The sequence below is a fragment of the Polistes canadensis genome, unplaced genomic scaffold (genome assembly GCF_001313835.1).
Source record: "Polistes canadensis isolate GaletaPanama2010 unplaced genomic scaffold, ASM131383v1 scaffold_1, whole genome shotgun sequence".
In the NCBI taxonomy this organism is placed as follows: Eukaryota; Metazoa; Arthropoda; class Insecta; order Hymenoptera; family Vespidae; genus Polistes; species Polistes canadensis.
In genome coordinates, this window is record NW_014569548.1 from 1,856,046 (window position 1) to 1,876,908 (window position 20,863).

At 37.9% G+C, this 20,863-nt stretch overlaps 1 protein-coding gene across 1 annotated transcript in view; it reads left to right on the top strand.

Annotated features, from left to right (window-relative positions):
- LOC106793622 overlaps positions 1–20,863 on the top strand; it is a 96,097-nt gene that overhangs the window by 64,124 nt on the left and 11,110 nt on the right. Inside the window, exons 9-10 of the mRNA XM_014760718.1 lie at positions 5,558–5,875; positions 20,764–20,796. Of these exons, the coding sequence (XP_014616204.1) occupies positions 5,558–5,875; positions 20,764–20,796 (351 nt within the window). The remainder of the gene's footprint in view (positions 1–5,557; positions 5,876–20,763; positions 20,797–20,863) is intronic.

Sequence of the window (20,863 nt, forward strand, 5' to 3'; positions counted from 1 at the left end):
CTAGTGCACTTGCAAACTAGTGCGTTAGAGAGACGCATCTTTGGGATGCACATTCGTCGTCGGCGCTAAATTACGTATGCTACACTGACGCATTCCTTTCACAGAGAAGAGAAATATTGTAGTTTAAATATCGTAGTTAAATATCGTAGTTAAATATCGTATCGACGAGCTTCGCATTTTCTCTTTACTTTATCATGAAAAAGGATAAAAAAGTTCGTACACATTTAATATCTGCTCAAATGTAGATAGATACGTAGGTTAAGAATTTGATCTGGTTACCAAGCAAACTGGTAATAAGTTCGAACCTCTCTGCAATTCGTCGAGTCAACGAAGCGTTCTGTAAAACGTAATCGGGTTATTATATTTTTCATATTTTATTATACTAGCGTATAGGAATATATTTGGTCCGTAGAGTAAAGCTCTCACTGTAGCATCCACGTGAAAGCTCTAGATATGCTTTCCGTTCATTCAACGCGATGGACGTCGATCGCTTCGTTTCCAATACTCGCCGTTACAAACGCTCACGGATTACTACTAAATGGAATCCTCCAAACGAACTGCTGTATTCGTATTTTATCAATTTGTAGTATTTTCAATAATCGGCCCTTAGAAAAAAATCAATTATTCATATTGTAATTGGGTGCAACGACTAGAAACGCGGGTATATATATATTTGCAATTACAAATTAAATATTACATATATTATTATAAAACGAATCAATTCGAAAGAACTTTCTACCACAAGTCTACACTCAATAGGATATATTTTTGTCGATGTTAACAACCGATTTAAAAACTAGTTAACGATCTTTTTTCACAGTTTGTAAAGTTTTCCTTCGTATATAGCCGAACCAAAGTCGTAACTGAAAGTCCTTGTGAATAGTAGTGATCCGTAAAATCCGCGAACTACGAAAGTTTTGATCGACCGGTTTTGCAACTGGACCTAAACTCTACCAAACCATCTATATTCTTTTCAAATCTTAAATAATTCGCAAGTTATTTGACATACAACATGGACAAAAAATTAGAATAGAACAATTGTTTAAAAGTCTAAATATTCGGTATAATTCTAGTATAAGATTTTAACTAACAATAAGTAGCAAAAGATAATTATAGAAAAAGAAGCGTAAACATCTCGTGTATATTGAAAATTAATCCTAACGAATCAGTTTCGATTGAGAATTGATATTGCAATTCGATGATATTGCAATTAGATTTGAAAAATTGACATGCCTTAGCATGTCTTTGAAATATATTTGTTCTTTATTTGAAAATGTGATGCTTACTACGCGCGAGCCTTTTTCCTTTTTATTTGTTTCTTTGGCCAGATTTTCCGAAGCACTAGTCGCAAATTTTTTTCCGTCAGCCTGGCCGAGGCTATCAAATGAGAACGTTTTTTCTCACCCGTGTGCAAGCGCAAGTAATCGATAAAAAGAAGAAAATTTATGATCTCCTTCTTTTCTTTGAATAGGAAAAGAAGCGAAGGGGACAAAAACGTCAAAGGTACTTTCCGAAAACTTTGTTTCCCCTTTTCCAAGAAACTTGACATTTTTATCGACCTACGCTTTTCGACAATATTTAAGAAGTAAACGAGATAGATAAATAGATTAATAGATAAATAGATAGAGGAAGAGAGCGACTACTGTTATAATCATTATTTTGCATTTATGTCATTCCGTTGAATTTCTTAATAATTTTCCTTTTTTTCCTATCAATAAAATATTTTTACTTTTAAATAAAAAATTACGAAATTTTATATATTTAAATACAATTTGCACAATATTTAATAAACTAAAGTATATCGTTACTATACATTATCTATACTACGTATAGATTAATGCACATTGCGCAGTGGGTAATTTATAGAAATTATTTTAATTAGCTCTAACAATAAGATCAAATTATTTTATTCGATTAACTAAATGAATCTGATATAGCATACATTTTAAAAAGTAATTTTATCGTAACTAAAAGCATTTACTTAAATAAATTACTGAATACTAATTGCATACGAGTACCGGATATACGCGTAAATATCGTTGCGAATTGAGGAAACTAAAATAAAACCGCGTTAACATCAGTAAACATTAACAAATAAATACCAATGTTTCATTAAAACGTAAGCATTTTAGATTTTGTCGAATTCTTTCTGGAACAAAACAAAGAAATTTATTTAACATAAACAAAAAGTTCGATAAAAAAATTGATTGATTAGAGAGAGCATCGTTAAAAAAGAGGATATAAAACATTGTATTAGGTAAAAATATGTATAATATAAATGGATAATACCTGTAATAGGAACACGTCCAAACACATTTAGTCGGAAGCAGAGAATAATGACAACTGAAAAGGGAAGGGGTAGGTAAAGATTAAGTTCATCAAAACAATGGTTTCTCGATCGGTAAATGTTTTGTTTATACATACGTTACCCCTCGGGCGATGAAAACATTCGATTACTACTGTTTTTATTCTTTTAAACATTTCTTTATCGAACTTGTAAACACATTAATGTTTGTAACTTTTCTCGTATTTATCGTTAGGCTTATTCGAGCGTCGGAAAAGTAATAACGATAAGTATTGAATTTCTTTCGTGTATACGCGTGCGTGTTTTGTTCCGATGCAAATGAATGCATATGATGATACACATTTATGTGCATACGTGTATGTGTAGCGTTAAATAATGCAATTAGATAAGCGTGGAAACCCTAAATTTTACAATTCCAAAATAAGAGATTGATATTTAATCCGTCTTCAAAATCTCCTCTTTTCTTTCTACAACAATTTGTTCTTATCTTTCCTTGTACTTTAGAAAGCAATACTCTATAAGATTTAATCTACGGATCAAATCTCAATTTCATACGTTAACTACTCGCCTCTTGCAAATTCATATATTACCAAATTAAAGTACGTAATTCTGCCTTCTTTCATATTTAAACAGGTCAGTATAGTTATTTGAGAGTTTAATTAGTCATTTGACGAATTAACAGATTTCGCAAAGTAACGTTAACATATATGTATAAAATACTAGGAACTCAACGGCCTAGCCACGTTGAAAAAACTAAAGTCAAGCAACGACGTTGGCTCCAGAAAGGCGATAAAAAGAAGACCTCTTTGGAAAAGTGGTCTATGCATGAGAAGATTTGGTAGAAAAGTTGCTCAAAATCTGTAAAAGGGAGAGCAATAAGTACACAATCAAATATAATACTAGGAGAAAGAAGTTATTTAGTTATTTCGGCGAAAAGAGGTAAAGGACTCGTGCGTATAAAAAAAAGGAAGATAAATAGCGAGGGCGCTATTAATGAGGAAGGAAATTTATATGAAAAAAAGTTAGAGCTGCCAGTAGGCAAGTTAAAACGGAAAAGAAAATATTTGTGTCAAAGAAAAGTGTACGCTCTCTTTGGGTGTGCTTACGTTACAATAAGTACCGCCAGTGCACGCTTCGTATGAAAAGCTCGACGGGTAAGAAAACTAGGTCGAAGGAGAAGTGGGTGTGAGAAGAGAAGGAAAGAAGACCAGAGGGCTCCAAAGTCTGAGATGATGGATGAGAGAACATACGAGGTGAGAGGAGATTCCTAGTTGAAAAATAATGCGATTCTCGCGTGTAGGACGGAAAGATGAGTGGAGAGACGCGAATGCTTACCCCTAGACTTCATGCGGACAGAGATGAAAAACGAAAGACGGTGGGCCATGGCAAGGGGAAGGGGAAGGGGAAAGGGTGGGGGAACGAGATAAAAAAGATAAAAAAGATGGAAAGTGTTCCCGGCATTTCTATAATACTTCGTTCCTAGAAATGACGATTTGTCAGAGACACGTATCTTTCCTGAAAGATAACACGAGACACACGAACAGTTACTCGTTCTCGAAAGCGGTAAGAAGAGTAATAAAAGATTGAACACATTGTCGTTTCTTTGACAAGCGTACGATCTTTTTGAGAGTTTACGAATCGTACGTTCAAATCCTCGAATTAACGGTTGAAAATAACTTCACGAATTACGGATCAATTTGAATATTCCAAACATAAAAAAGGCATATACGTATATATATAATATTTCTTATTCCAACGAATAAGAAGTTAACCCATTTTATGAGCGACTCGCATAAATTGTCGTTAATCATTCGAATTTCAGTGAAATTCTTTTAAACGAAGATTGAAAAGTTAACTACGAAAAGAGAGGTAGAATGAGAGATTAGTGAGAAGGAAAGGGAATAGCAAATAACGGCCGACGGGGAAACGGATGAGTAGTGGCGGCGCGTCCAGGAAACAAGTAGCCACTGATTACGACGATGACAAATGGCAACGTGGGAATTACAAAATGAAGGTTTAATAAGGTATGAACCGGATCAGGCATAGTAGCCACTGGCCACCGCGCGTTCCCAGCAGTAATTAACAAATCCAATTTTAATCGACAGCTCAATCCCTGCTGTTACGCGGAATACTCAGGATCATCCCTTGGTAACGCGCAATCATTATGCCACCTAGCAAGAGACAGACGACCATTCCTTATCGTTATTATATTTTTCACTATCAAAAATGCCATTTTCCTATTGATAGATTATCCAAGCTGATTATATTACTTTAAAAGAGGTTTTCCAAAATGTTCGAACCATCGATGGCCACCCTCTGGTTACAATGAAAAATTCCTAATAACGCTTCGATTTGCTCGAATAAAGGCGGGAGTTTGCATTTCCACCAAATTCGCTTAATTCTAAAACCAAAAGCGAGTAACGATGTAGTATTGTGTTTTTTTACGTACGTGTGTACGTACACATCTGTACAATAGGCGAAAAAAGCTGTCTGTATACCGGGTGTCCTTAGTAACTAGGCCGGAAGCTTGCTTTTTTGCAGATAAAAAAAATTGTAAAAGAAAATCTTGCATCGTTTAATAAGCTTTCCTCCGTCACCAAGTAGTTGGTTGAAAAGTTGGCAAGGTTATCAAACAAAATAAAAAAAACATGAAAATTGAAAAGACATGAAATAAACAGTCATGAAATGACACGAAAATTCGTTGAAACTTTAAGTATACGTATAGCTCTATCACTCTTATTGTTAGTAAACGATATATTAATTTCGTTAACATAGAGATCCGTTTGAATTGGCGGCACCCTTTGCAACTGTACTCTGATGCACTTCTGCTAAAAGGAACAAAAATATAATCAGACCTCATTACTAGGGACACCCTGTATACGTGAAAACAGACGAAAGTGGATGTTTTTTTTGTCCTCTGTGAATCGTACTACACACTAACTGGGAAGAAACAATCGATACTCGACGGAGCATTTAATGCATGCGATCACGCGTGAAACGCGCTTCGTGGAACGCATAGTGTTACGACGAGACGTACGTAGGGAGAGAGTAATAGACGGTAACGCACGCACAGTTACCCTGCATGCTCTTTCTCCATTTCGAAATTTTTCCAACGAAAAAATTGAAAATACCATTAGAACGCGTTAATTTTTTACGCAGACCGAATCTTCCACGGCACGTTTTTGATCTCGGCACCTAACGCATATAAGCTTATTCAAAATTCATCCAAATATTTTGTTTTATTGTTCACAGAGTGCGTCGTCTCCGGGTGCCAGCAACGATGGCCTCACGAAACAACAGCTCGAGCTTATTCAGCAAATTATGCAACAGACGCAGCAGCAACAACAGCAACAACAACAACAACAGACGTCCGTGCAGCAGCAACAGCAACAGCAACAACAGAGAAACGGCTCGGCAAGTGCACCAAGCACCACGCAAATGCAGAAAAGTCAAAAGCCGTCTGTCAAATCAAACGCATCGCTCAGCAATCTCTCGAGTAATTCCGGAAGTTCGAGCACGCCTAATAACGCGCGATCCAGCCCGAAGCCGAAAGCTTGGAACCACTCGCAGGTGAGTTTGCTCATTATTTCTTATATGTAGAACAGTCAATGAAAAGGAAAATAAAATTCGTCAAAAATAACAAAAGCCATTCTATGATTCCTATCATTTAACGTACAAGCTTTCAATGAGGAATTTAAATTATATCGCATAGAGCAGCAACGATAAAGGCTCTTCAACGCGTGATTCATCTCACGAACATATATTGTACATATATTGTATTTTACATTCTTCAACAAAGATTGAACACAGGACAAACTGTTGGGCTACGCCCTGCTCAAATCTTCCTCTATTACTTCTCTATTCATCTGTCAATCCCTCTCAATTCGACACATATTTACCACTATCTCCATTTCAATTTCTACTTTGATTTACGAGAATTACACTTGACAAATTTTCTCTCTTATTTTGATTTCATGATATTATAAACATGAACATTGACTACTTTCATCGAACGGCCTGGTCAGATCTACATTAAAACGGCAAACCATCGGATATTATAATATATGATTCACCACAAATTCTATTAACGTAGTATTCGTGAATAGAGATTAAAGTATGCCGTCAGATTGGGCGACGACTACTCTGCTTTCTTCTTCTATCTCGGCTCCCTGATCCTTCTGTTTTTTTATTTCTCTTTCTATCTTTATTTCTTCATCCCTCGAGCTATTAAATAAAATCGTACGATTCGCTAATTGATATTCACTTTTCTTTTTCCTTTCACTTCGGTATCTCGCGACGTTTACCGCCGCTCTTTCCAGACTTTTACTTGACAAATGAAAAAATTCTTGAAATACATTTAAAACCATTATATTTGATTTTAGTAGGAACAGAGAGAAAGAGAGAGAGAAAGATAGAACATCTTGTTCGATTTTTATGCAACTGCAGTTGTTGGCAAATCGATGGAAAAACTTACCAAAAGTACGTAGGAAGAGTAATGAATGCCTATCCGACCTCGACTCGAGTTGCAGTTCCAGTACTGCAGTTCCAGTACTGCAGTTCCAGCACTACAGTTCCAGCATTACAGATCGGTACCGATTTGAGTAGGGTAAAAATTTAGTAAATTAATTGAAGATGGCGAAAGCCGTTGAGAAGAACTACGAGGAAACGTATTTTTTGAAAACGCGCGTGTACTACTCTTCCGTGAAAATCTTCCTAACGGTTGCGTTTAGGAACCGTTTCTTTTTTTATTATCACATATCAACAAAGCTGTTCTTTTTTCGATCGATTGGCCAATTATCCAAATATTGACACGACGAAGACGGTCGCATAATGCTTATGTAATACTGACTTGTTGACACAAGAAATTTATCAAACGCGTCAGTCAACTCCAACGGTTTGACGAATGTATCGATCCATTAATTGTTACTGAGTATGCCATGTTCTAGCGATAAACTGTTTGCTCTCCATACAGACCTCCTACTGACGATGGGCGCTGTCTTGTGGATTTCATTAATTAAAGCATCAATTGGTCGTTATTACGATGGGAAAGCCAAATCAATGGGGAACCGGTGTTTTATAAATTCTACACAGTTGTAGAAATCCATCACCGTGCAAGCAGTAAGATTCAATATTCGACCGTTACCAGTTTGTTTTAGATGGACAAATAAATTATAGAAAAAATGTATATATATATATATAATATATATGGGTAGGTTGAAAAGTTTCGAGCTTTATGGTTTTCCACACCGTGCTAGACTCAAGACTTTTCAACCCACCGTTGCGTGGTGGACTCCAAAATTTTCAGCGCACCCATGTATCTCGTTTCGCTTTTTTTATTAGCTTATATTTTTCTATTTCTCTTTCTTCCAACTTCCAACTGCCTCTCTCTCTCTCTCTCTCTCTCTCTCTCTCTCTTTCTCTCTCTCTCTATCCGTTTTAGGCGGATGTTCTCCGCACCTAACTTCATTACGTTAATGGCATAATAACCATTGCGGCCGGTAGAAGAGCTTACGCGTCGAAACGTCGATGTCTCTAAACAGAGTAAAAAGCTCCGGCAGGTTAAAATCGATCGAATTCCCATTAATATGCATGAGATCTTGATCGATAGGAGAATGCGTTGAGGATAGAGTAAAGTGATAAAAGTAATGAAGGAAAGAAGAAAGATAAAGGAAAGGGAAGGAAAGGAAGGAAAGAGTGTCGCGTCTATTCGCCAAAATACTTTTCAAGCAAACCTACGTGAAAATAAAATGAAACCTGCGTCTTAATTATTTAGAAAACCAAGGACGAGTAGGCCTTTAGAATGATCGATAATCGAACTTAAAAAATATCCCTAGTAAATCGATTAGTTTGAATAATCTTAAGCGTGCTATTCTAAAAATGTATTTCAAATAATGATTACGATTATGCATGATATTTTTGCGAGTTGCTAAGTACTTAATAGGTGACGTGTACAATTGAAAAAAAAATAGAAAGAGAAATCGTTTAACGCTTGTAGCAGAAAATAGCGTGCGTATTTCACTAAAATTATACGATTTCTGAAAGTCACACATTTACATGCAACACATACATACATATGGAGAAACGAATAATTGTAGCATCATCATTATGGACACAAGAAAAAGAGAGATAACGTCGATGCATGCTCGTTTTATACACACGTGCTATTACGACAGCAACAAATAAGAATTACGAGAAGTCGTGAGATTCTCGTCTGAAAATATCGTCGAATATCGCGCACAAGCACATACTTACGAGGTAAGAGAAACGTTTGTGTGTCGCGCGGCTCGTTTGTACCATCCTAAGTTTATGTCGTAGTGGAAGCCTCACCAGAACTGCTTATGAATCCTTATATGCGACACGATAGATATGTCGCAAAATTGCTAACGTTCGCATCTGTTACTTTTCTCATTATTTAGCACGTGTAGAGCTATTTACCACTCAGTAAACACTAGATTGCCCGTCTTTGCCTCTTAGTTATTTTTCTCTATTTTGCATATTTACAGATTATATTTGAGCTTTTCGTTCGTTAATTAATAAATAAAAATTAATTAAAGAAACATATTGTGTATAATTTTGTCCATATAATCGTAGTTCTCAACGAATTTATAAATATTATATCGTTCGTGATATTCCAAAAAATGAAAAAGAAAGAAAACGGGATCGGACTTTGAGGCAATATCATTGGAATAATAATAATAATAATCATCTACATCTCCCTCGAAATCTCTCGCGGATAGTTACAAACTGCCGGTTAGATCCTACCGGAGTGTTCTTAACTGTAACGAGCTTACCGCTAACAGTCGTTGCACAGTTATGGTATACGTTCCAATTTAATTAACACATTAGATACAATACTCCCAGGTGAAAGCGCCAAACTACGCTAATGCATTTTCCATAGTCGGAAAAATATTCCCAGGAGCTTGCATCTTCTTCCATCATCGAATATAAATTGAAAAGGCATTTTCGCAGTTAACAACGAGTAGACAAATTTCGAAAAAATAAACGAAGAAAAAGCGGAAACGCACAATATATGTAAATTTAGCGGAAATCGGAAGCAATATTCCGGCAAAGAATTCAACAACGACGCTTTCCTCAAATTATTCCACGATAGAAAGAAAGAACGAGAGAGAAAAAGTATAACGTAAAAGAAAAAAAAGATAAGGGGAATGAAATAGAGGAGAGATGGGACAGGTCTTGAAAATCCTCAGAGGTACGATCGTAGATTTCCCGTATCTTCAACGTATCTTCCCACAGTAAGAACCGGACAGACCGGTGTCACGTCCGCCCTGTTAAACAGAAGAATTCCTTTCTCTTTCTCTCCCCTTTTTCCAAGACCCCCAGTGAATCGTAAGAGAAGACCCCCAGCGAGTCCACCGGCTCTACCGACGACGAATCTAACGCGCGTTCGTGCGTTCAAATGCCCCCCCCCCCCGCCACTCGTATTCGATATTTTTTCTTTTCCTCTTTTTCTCTCTCTCTTTCTTTCGTAAAGTTCGCTCGACCAATGACAGACGATATCTCTCCCGATTCTTCCATAAACTTCCTTTTTCCTCGGCCAATGGTCGACACACAGATATTCTTTTTGTCTCTCCTTCCTCGATGGTCTTGCCACGGATGGGCACGCGCGTCCTTTCACGCTCTTTCGAACTTGGTGTCCGCAGCTGTTGCCCGCGTTATTTTCTTTTCCTTTTTTCTTCAAACTAGCTCTCTCTCTCTCTCTCTTTTTCACATAGAACCGCGAACGTGATCAGAGTACGTTAAGGAAAGGAGACCTTTTAAAGCTCACCGCAAGAGCACGTGTATCCGACACTTCCTAGCTCCACCCTCCGTCGAACGAACCTATCGCGTCAGCATTAACGTGGCGATGGAGATTTAAATTTCAAGTCGAATGGAAAATGCAAATCCACGAGTTACTGGTCCGCTTGAACTCTTTTTTATTTCCCTTTCTCTTCCGTCATCCTTTTCGTTATTTTCTGGGTCATGGACAACCGTCGAAAAACAACTCGTTCTTCGATCTTCTCTTCTTTTGTAACTAATATTTCCGGAGAAGTTGATCTTTCGGGGTAATTTGGGGAAACCTAAGTGGCGAATAAGAAATCGGTGAGCACTCCTTCCTATGGCTTCGAATGAATTAATATTAACGAACAAATACCGTATAGTAAACGAACGGTCTTTCGGCGTAGCGCGCTTTGCCGAGCGAGCTATGCCGAGATGGTATAGGCGGGAAAATCGTTAACGGAAAATGTAATTGGAAAATACTCGACGCGCCTCCGCCGCTCGATACGATCGATCGATCGATCGATCTTTGTTTGCGATACGTGCCAAACGGAGGCAAGTTATTGCAAGAATTTTGATACTACCGACGCTACGATCTTGTGTTTATCGTATAAATCTTTTTTGCTCATCTCTTTCTTCTCTCTTTCGACATTTTCTTCTTACTCGAGGATCGATTCTTAAGACAACATGCCCGCCCCAGCCAGTTGTCCGTTCATTCTATTCTTTTTTCTTTCAAAAATATGTTCCTTCGATTCGGCCGAAAAAGGTGAACAGAATCGACGATATCATCCTCTTTTTTTAGTTCTCCCTTAGCCAGTTTAAAACGTTGCCCTTTTAATTTAAATTCAAATCTAAAGGTAACTGATGGAAGTTGATAAGCGATAGTACTGTCCAACAATTCTAAATGAAAATATCTATGTATACCAATAATTAATGCTTGCAGTTTTTTCACGTAGAATTACCTTCTTTCTTGTTGTACTTTGAGAATCGGCTTCAAATGTCTCTCTTCACGTTTTCAGCTTTACTGTAAATGCAATTTTTAATGCAATACATCAATAACTGGAGAAAATGATAATAGAGGAATCGGAAGCCACGAAAGACGAACCGAAACGCATGTATGCGCGCGGAGTAATACAAAGTAATCGAAGGAAGTTCTAGTATTCTATTGCCGCGGCATCACCAATTACCCTTATCTCTGCTTGTTCAAAGCAAACGGGAAGGGAGAAAGAAACTAATTGGCAAGCTGCTTATTCCCAAGTATGCTAAAGAACAAAAGGAAAACGGAAAATAACTAAACGGAAACCTCTACTCTACGACGAATGTGTCGTCGTAGCCATTCTGACGCACAATCATGCTTACAAAACACGCTGGACAAAAATTATTCTACGTATCCTAAATTTGAATATTAAAAATGATGTGATTAAATTGTTAAAGAAAAACATCAAAGGAAATGGATTTCCCGATTAAAAGTAAGTTTACATTTTTTTGATATAGTTAATTTCCTTTTTCATGTGACTAACGAAATAGATTAAATATTAATTATATCGGAAAGTCGAATTACAAATACGAATCGTTATATCACTTTTTACTCTTTCTTGTTGTTTTAGTTTCTATTTATAGAAAAATATATTAGCAACATAACTCAATATTCCCGGTCATGCGCGATGAGAACGGAATTCTTAATTGTCCAAGTATATGTATATGTATATTGCGCGAAGCGAGATGCATCAATTCAAAAAATAAAAACGCAGACGAATTGATTCGCGAGAGTACGCGAGAGTTAGATGGAAAGCGAGGATTGATGAATATAGACGAAGAAAGAAAGAATGAAATTAACTCGGAATACTGCCGAATGGAAAATGCATATTCATTTAAAAGTGAAACTCACAGGTCAGATACAAACGTACTATTAATGCATCAAAAGAGTTGATACAGAGGAATCATTACATGCGTTCTTGTTTAGCTTTCCGTTCGCGTGCGTATGTACTTACTGTGTTTCGGTATTTTTCCGAAAATATTTTTGAAGTCCTTCGTAGGCTTCGTATAAGTCGTTATGATGAAACACGATAGAAAGAAAAAAAAAAGATGGACTGCATAAAGGTTAACACTCTTCTTCTTCTACCTGCATCCTTTGCAGCGAAGCCACATCAAAGTAAGCTTTCAATCGAGCTTCAATTAAATCGGGAAAGATAATAAAGTCCGCTGAATGGAGAAAAAAGAAAAGAAAGTGAAAAAGATTAGCAAATGGACGAGACAAGTATTAGAAAAAATCAACAAGAAGACATTTTTTCTATAAAAATTTGTTATAAAAAAAGGTAGAGTCTACTGCCTAACCACGTTGAATGGAAAGAAAGTGAAGCAACGTTGGGCACGGTTAGTAACCTTTAACACATTGACAGCCGGTCCCGCGAAAACGCGGATTTCCGAGTCTTGCGCTTGAGTCCCGGCCGCGGGATAAAGCGGGTTTTTGCTCGATGTGTGGATTTTTTTTTGCTGGTTTATGATGAATATGCAAATAAAATGTATTATTTTACGAAAATATATAATGTTTTAAATATTTTTTTGGTCTTTTCAATGATCAGAAATTCGCGAATACAGTTGGCGTTGGGGCGTTAAGTGGCCGCTACGGTGCCGGCGCTCAGGCGTTGAATGTCTCGTACGTCGCCGGCTGTCAATGTGTTAAGATTGATAACTGGTCCAGAGAAACAAAAGGCAAAATTTTTTTTTTTACTCAAACCGTAAAAGGGAAAGTAAAAAGACACACACATAAATAAAAAAACATATCTCCAATTGTTCGATTATTAATAAGAAATAAGAAATAAGAAATAAGAAATCATTACACGCTCGAGTTTCCATTTTTATATTTCTGTGTTGTTTTGTAGTTTTCTCGTAAATAAACATAAAATATATTAAAGAGCTTGAAATACCAAAAAGCGACCCATGTATTAGGAATTTCATAAAACATTGAAGAATATTTTGAGTGTTCGAAATAAAAGCAAAATCAAATTGAAATGAAAATGAAACAATTTGTTGCATCGATGCAACGTTTTTCAGTTTATCGATACATCAAATCCTATTGTAGGGAAAAAACAGGAATCTCGTAATAAACCTCTTTCCATTGGATTGATAAATCAGGAAGCGGAAAAGTCCTTGACGCTCTCGCAGTGCTCGAATGGCGCGCATCTCTGATTTCCAGCACAACGGTCAGCGTGCCATACATATGTGTATCGGGATACACATAGGTATACATATACCATACATATACCATACATACCGCCGAGCATAACATATATAGACTGGATACGTAGAGAAAGGGGCTTGTTTTATCGAGCAGCAACGTTTGCTCTTCCTCTTTATGCCAAACCGTGGTAGCAGTGGCGGCGGCGGCCCATTTGAGCCGTACTGATTGGAAGCGCAAAAACGTCCTAGTCGACGATTTTCAATTCAGCGAGTTTGAAATTCTCCTCGTCGACGTCATTCCTGCATTTCGCGTTTGCTCGTTGCTCGTTCCTACTTTTTCTGCTTCGTTCTGTTGCTTTCAATTTTTCACTTGTCTTTGCACAAAGTATTTTCTTTCTCTTTGTCTTCTTATTTTGCTTTTTTCTATCCAACTATTCATTCATTCATCCAATTACATGATTTGCCTTCTTTCACCAATCAGCTCTACTTCTGTTCCAAAATATTTTTTTCAAAAGTACAAAAGAGATATATATTTATTGTCACGTTATAGCGTTGGATTATTGCGATGCGAAGAGAACTATTCGAAAAAAATAGTATATTCCTACACTGGTGAGCGTAAAAGCTAGAAAGCTCTGCTGAAAGTAGGTCGAGCTCGTTGACGTCAGCTTTCGAATGTCATCGGATGACCGCAAACCAAACGAGTTTCACGACTCTTTACCGATGCTACAAATGCATTACCGACTTTAACACGCATTTGCTTTTGTGTACCAAGCCCTCTTATTTTTCCTTCTCGATGAATACAATTAGGTTTTTTCACATACTACCTTTGCATATTTATTGTCAATATGCGAATTCGAATAGTCACCATTATTTTTTTTATAAAAAAAACAAATTTCCAAGTTTGCAATGCATTTTCAATCCATGACAAAATAAATCTTTCCGCTTAATCGTTTTTCCAATGAACATATGCAACGGTTGCAAATGCTAAACTTTCATAGTTTAACTATGAAATACTACAACTACTTTGCGGGAGGCCGTAGATCAAGCTATATTAGATTATCATCCTTTTGAACTCTGCGGACGGGGTTGATCGATTTGAAATCCACTACCACTTTTTTTTTCATCTCACCCTATTCATTCCAGATGGTTCCTGCAGAATACATTCGACCGTTCTAGAATAACCTGTTCTTACGTGGAACTACGTCAAACGATAAAACGATAAAAAAGAAATAGACGGAAACGTTAGACTGTTCTTACAAGATAATCCATTTTGTTTCGGTTAAGGGAATTAATGTTTTTAGAGAATATTAATCATATGCTTGTCAATAATTAAAGTAATCAAATGAGAATACTAAAACTATTAGATCGTAAGAATCGAGCAAGTCTACGAGAACTTAAGCAATTCAGTAACAGGTAATTATCTGATTTTGTTTTGCTGGTATTTAATTGCTATTCTATTGAGAGAAAAATTTGCAATGGCAAACTGAAAGCTTTCATTCCGACTGACGGGGAGTTGCATCTCATTGCATGACCGTTTATTTGTCATTCGTAATAAAAGGAAGAAAATCGCCTCTTTAAAAGAAGGAAGTAGCAGCAAGGTCGGAAAGATAAAAAAAGGGAACGCACGCGAAACGCCATCACGGAGCGAGGTGCTTCTTCCTGATGCGTGTCACTTTTTCTCAGGGATAACCCTCTCTTCTTAGCCCTTGCTTAAGTAAAACGCCAAAAGTTGACCGGTTTAACGGCAAGAGAAAAAAGCAACGGAAAAGAAAGAGAGAGAAAAGCTGCTCTTTAAGGGCGGTCTGCGATAGCAGTCCATGGGGGTCAAGAACGGAGTGGGGAAGGACCACCAGCGGAGGCTTACGTCGATTTCATTGCTTTCCTCGAGAGTTAGTTTCTTCATGTTCATCATCTCGAGTGTGCAATATCTTCGATCATCGTTTACGTCAATTCCTCCTCGAGGAAGATTCTTCTCTTACAGAATTTCAATTTTTCAATTTCAAATTTTGCCGAACGATAAAAATAGAGAACGAAAAATGAATGTTTTCCGTCGACGCGTCAAGATTCTTCTAGTCGTGAAGAATTATTAGAGTCGGGTGATCCAACCAACGTCCTATTGGTAGGTGATTGATATGTTTCCCGCACACGCGCCGTATTTTCTTCTGTCACGTCGACGATACGTTCGACGCGATAGACTTTGCGTGTGACATTCTTGTGACATGGATGGATACAATCATGTTTGGTATTATCATCGGCACCAAAATCAAGAACAACACCAACATATATCTTATCAACACCAGCATCAGTATCAGCATCAGCATCAGTACCAACAACAGCAACAACCGCAACCGATACCACAACTTTATCATCAACATAAAGAACAGCACCAGCACCAGCACCAGCACCAGCAGCAACAACAACATTATCATCAGCAGCAGCAGTATCTACATCAGCATCATCACTCTCCTCATAAGCAACATTATTCAACGCATTATCCACCAGATTATCTTTATCGCCTTTCTCTTCAGGTATATTGTATACTAATCTTGACGATCAACAAAAAAACTTATTAAGTATCAACCTTCTTTAGTTCATCTTTCTGTCAATTCATTTATCGTTCCTATTTCTTTCCTTCCAGAAGAAGGAAGCGGAATGAAGATTGAACTGATATTTGCGAATATCATTCAATGTTTTTTTCAGCAAAGTAGAAAGATTGTCGGATCTTAGTAGGTTCTACACACTCGGTTTAAATGGTCACTTTGTATTCTTTTTTGAAGCCATTCGACGTTATCGATCGGTCGAAGAACCGCTTGTGAATTTTAGAATTCAAGGTAGTCTCTCCTTATCGAATTCAACATATACCTCGAGTTAAAACCCGGTTCGAATTAATCAAACTCTGCACGCGTTATACGAACGTGTGTACCCTACGTATGATTTTATGTATCCCGCTTTGGTACGCCGCCGGCATGAACAATCGACTGGCAGAGAACGAGGGTGAAAGTGCCCGACGTACATATAAAGATAGAAGTGTACGAGAGGAAGGCCATCTCCAGTCCTTCTCTTTCATTCTCTAGAGACATACAGAGTTGGGAATCTAGCATCCAAGCTCTACCCGAATATGCGGCATGCGTTATCTGACAGGCAGATACTGTCGGAGTTATGCGTTGCCTACGCCAAATTATGTTTCCACTTCGTCCCCGTCTACCTTCCTACCATCCTACCATCCTCGTCGTTTCTATTTCTTGTTATCGCGTATGATGCACTTAACCGGACACGTATTTGCCAAGGATGCTATCGCTGTTGAGCTTGATAGATTCCTCGAGATTTGAATTAGATGAGAAGGTATCGATTTTTCTATAACAACTGCATCAGCATTCGGATAACTAACACGCAATATATATTCTATTTTTTTAACATATGCAATTATTTACAGTCATTTATCTCTATTATACCTCGTGATAATCCTTTCAAGATAATTTTCCACTTTCTTTTGCTTTGAACTTTGATGAATCATTATGAAAGAGAGGACGAGTAATTGAGGAAAGAAAAAAACAAATTTAATAATTCTTTTAAAGAAAATTCTACTTTTTAAAAACGAACGCTCTATAATATTGACACGATTTTAAAACTTATTCAAAGAATTATCTTCGTTATCGAACGAACGTATCTCTCTGGAAAGTGCTTTCACTGTTGCTGCTGCTGCTGTTGTGATTTACCGCACACGATTCACGATACATTGCGCGCGGGTAACCCTGACGATTCAGCAGCGTTTTCAGCTCGATATCCGAACCATTTAATCTAGACGATAGATTCTTCTTTGAGCGAACTATCGAAAAGTGTCTTCCTCGCGAATAGTTTACTAAGGATCTTGCGCGTTTATTTAACGATATCATAGATGTATGTTCATCCATTTAACGTGATCGATGCCAAGAGTTGGCACGATTGTCGAGTTATCAAAAATATGTTTTTATTTTCTTTTTATATCTCTAGGATCTCTATTCGCAATGAATCGTCATATTGACCTAAAATTTTTCAATTAAGAATAAACTTCTCAAACGACATATAATTTTAATATAACTAATGTAACACAAAGCTGCACACGGGAATTATTTTGTTCGGATATATTCGTTCAAATGAAATAGAAGCTCTGCCGAAATGTTTAGTTCAAATTGAAAGGAATTTTACAACTTGTTCTCATACATACCATCGAAGAATTTTTGTATAATGGCCGAGCGTTCACTGCACATCATTTACTTTCCATATGTGCGATGAAACGATATCGATTTTCCGTAGAATGTACTCGAGAGAACTTATCGCGTGGAGAATTAAGGAAATGGAGAGAGGGGGGGGGGAACTCAAAGGAATATATGTATATCTGAAGGGTGTGTAAGCTGGTCAATGGCAGACGTGCCAAACGTTTCCTTTCTTCGACCGTAATTTCCACGTGGTACCGTGTCGATCTGTCGACAGACTGTATACACGTATAGCCTGATGAGAGAGTTTGAGAGATACGGAGAATGGAGAAAGGAAGGGAAGTGGGCTTGGACAGAGTTAAGAGAAAGACCAGATTTCCTAATCGGTATGAGGGTTTCCACCAGTCGGCTCTCAATTCGTACCAAAGCAATTCAGAGAGCTAACTCGTCGAGAGGGAAGAGCAACACTAGGGAGGAAAGAGATAGATAGAAAGACCGAAGCGCAGAACTAGAAGACAATGCAATTATTCGCAATTACCGCGTCCGTCCGCGGCTCGCGGAATTATCCCATTCTGTTTCCATTACCGTCCCTGCCAGCTTTTCTCCTTCTCCTTCCGTCCTATGCTTGTCATTTTCTCTCTCTCTCTCCTTCCCTCCCTCACTTTAGTCCATACTCGAAGCATCGCGCAGACTCGTCCCTTTCTTCGCCATGCATATAGTAAAAACCGAAGATGCCAAAGAGCATCGAAGACAATTTTTTCTTTTAACGAACGTATTTTTCACTAATTCGCTCAGGTGGTAAGTATTTAATAACGATAGCATGATCGAAAGCTGCCGAACCTAATTATCTCTTCTTCTTTTTTTTTACCTCTCACTTGCTTGCTGCTCTCTCGTGTGTTTGGCTCGCTCTATTCAAATAGTTCAAGATTAACGTTGCTCTCGTTTCGTCGTCGTATTTTAACAGATTCTGGATAGGGGAGCGGCTAATGTAACAAAGGAAATCCGGGTGGCGAGTGATAAAACGTAATTACGCGACGTTTTTCTCACTTTTTTCTACCGTGTCTATACTTTCTCCTCATCCTCTTCTTCCTCTTCTCTGCCCTTACATTATAGGTACTCTTCCCTTTTCTTGTCTTCCCTTGTATCTATATTTCTTTCCCTGCATTAGTTTTTCTTATCTTATGTATTTTACTTGCTACACTGCACTATATAGCATATAGATAAAGGAAAAATAATTGTGTTTCCTTTTTTTAATAAACCGTTAAAGAAATATTATAATCGCGATATACTTTCGTTTCCTCTCGAAAAGTCACTAATGAGATCACTAATATATATCTGTGTAAACCCCTAAATGTGACCGTTGTTGCAAGTATCACGCTATCGGTCGCGATTATCCTCCAAGCGGGATGAAAAAGTCCAGAAAGAAATTTCAATAGATTCCCCTCTTTCCTTCCTTCCTTCCCTCCTTACTTTCTGTTCTTTTTCAAAAGTTTTTGCTCGAACTTTTATGAAGAAAATGAAATACCAACCGCTTGGCCTTCGATCTTTCTATCTAGAACACACGCGATGGCACGCGGACTTGGTATCGTGCGGGCCACATTGATATTATCTTCGACGTTGCTGATGTCTCTAATGCCATTATAGTGTCTATTTACGCGGAAGAATGAACGCGATTCTAGTAAACGCACACTTCGATAGGTGGATAATTTGCTGAAAGCTGACGTCTCAAACGGAATGAAGTTGGTTTCAAGCAATGACGGAAACGATTAACTCGGCTGAAGGAATTGTCGTCGTTATGCTATTACCTCAAGACTTGGCGTGGAATCGTTCAAAGTGTAAACTTTCTGCTACAAGGTAGATAGAGGGAGAGCGAGACTGATAGTAAGGGAAAAGGATATGGGACCTCTAAGAGATTGATAGATAAAGAAAGAGAGAGAAAGAGAGAGGAAGAGAGCGAAGGAATAAGGAGCATAAGAGAAGAGAATAGATCTACTTAGATATAAACGCAGCGTACTGGGGTGGGGGGATTTGTTCCAGGGAAGTACTGTCGAGTTCCTAAACTACCAGCGTCTAGTAAGTGGTAAACTGGCAGAATACTAGGGAGAGAGATAGAGAAGGGGAGAGAAAAGGACGAGTAGAAGCACGGCAGGTTATGCCGGCATTGTTCTAATTTAATCATACATGCCAGGATCGCTCAAGATATCGACTCATCGAATAACTCGGTATTAAGAACGATCCTCTCGCGAGCTACTATTTTCGCTATTTAAATTGATTCCGTTTTTATATCCCCTTTCATACTCTTTATTCATCCTTTTGCGTGTCATGCTTTTTTTCATGTTTTTCTTTTTATTCTTTCTTTCTTCTACCATTTTTTCTGTCAAAGCTCTTGGACTAGTAAAAGATTTCATGAAAGGCTCAAATTTCCACCCTATATCCACTATCTGATATCATCATACAACTTCGTGCAACACCTATCCCCGGTTACATCATTTTCTTTTCGGAATTTGTTCCTACATTCGTAGTACTATAACGTTAAGAATTATTAATCTATGGAAAATCTAAAGTTCTCTGATTGTGAGATGATAAACGACGTTTGCCTCTACGGCAAAATAAGAAGCGTGTAGTATCTACGAGCAATTAAAAGGGAAATGTTATTGTAGGTCGGAAAGAAAGCGAAAGGAGGAACGGCGTTGTGCTCGCGACGAAACGCGCTGAAAGGTTTGCGTCAGGGTTTGCGTCAGGGTTAGCGGTCGCGGTCGAGAGGTTAATTGCGCGCCAACACAGAGCGTTCTTTGATTAGCGTCCTACGCTACGTACTAGACGTACTGGAGAGAGTAAGTTTCTCTCGCCCCTACACCCCTTCTCTGCTTACCAGGTAATTACGCGAGCCTCAGGTGATCAACCTTTATAAAAGGCCCCTTCTTCTGCCTTCCCCTTCCCGCTCCCTCTTCTACTCTTTAAACCCGCTTTCGTCCGTTCTCCTCTTTTCTTTCTTTACTCTATATATTGAGTTGGAAAGTACTCGTCGAAAGTACGTTCTTTAAAGTCACAAAGCTTTCGAGGTACCTATTGCGCCGCTAGTCATCAAGTTCGTGCTTTCGGGATATCCATAGAAGGGGGTCTCCACTTGAAAATGATATGTAACCAAAAAGAAAAACACTTTAAACACTTTAATTTTACTAAACGACGAGGAAAAGAGAAAAAGAAAAAATAGATGTACAAAAGAAATATAAAAATCTTATAATTGGATAAGAGCTCGAAAACTTCCTACTTAATAAATCATAAATTCTTTATAATTTTTCGTTACAGCAACAACAACAGCAGGCTCAGCAACAGCAGCAGCAGCAACAACAACAGCAGCAGCAGCAACAACAAGCTCAACAACAACAACAACAGCAGCAGCAGCAAC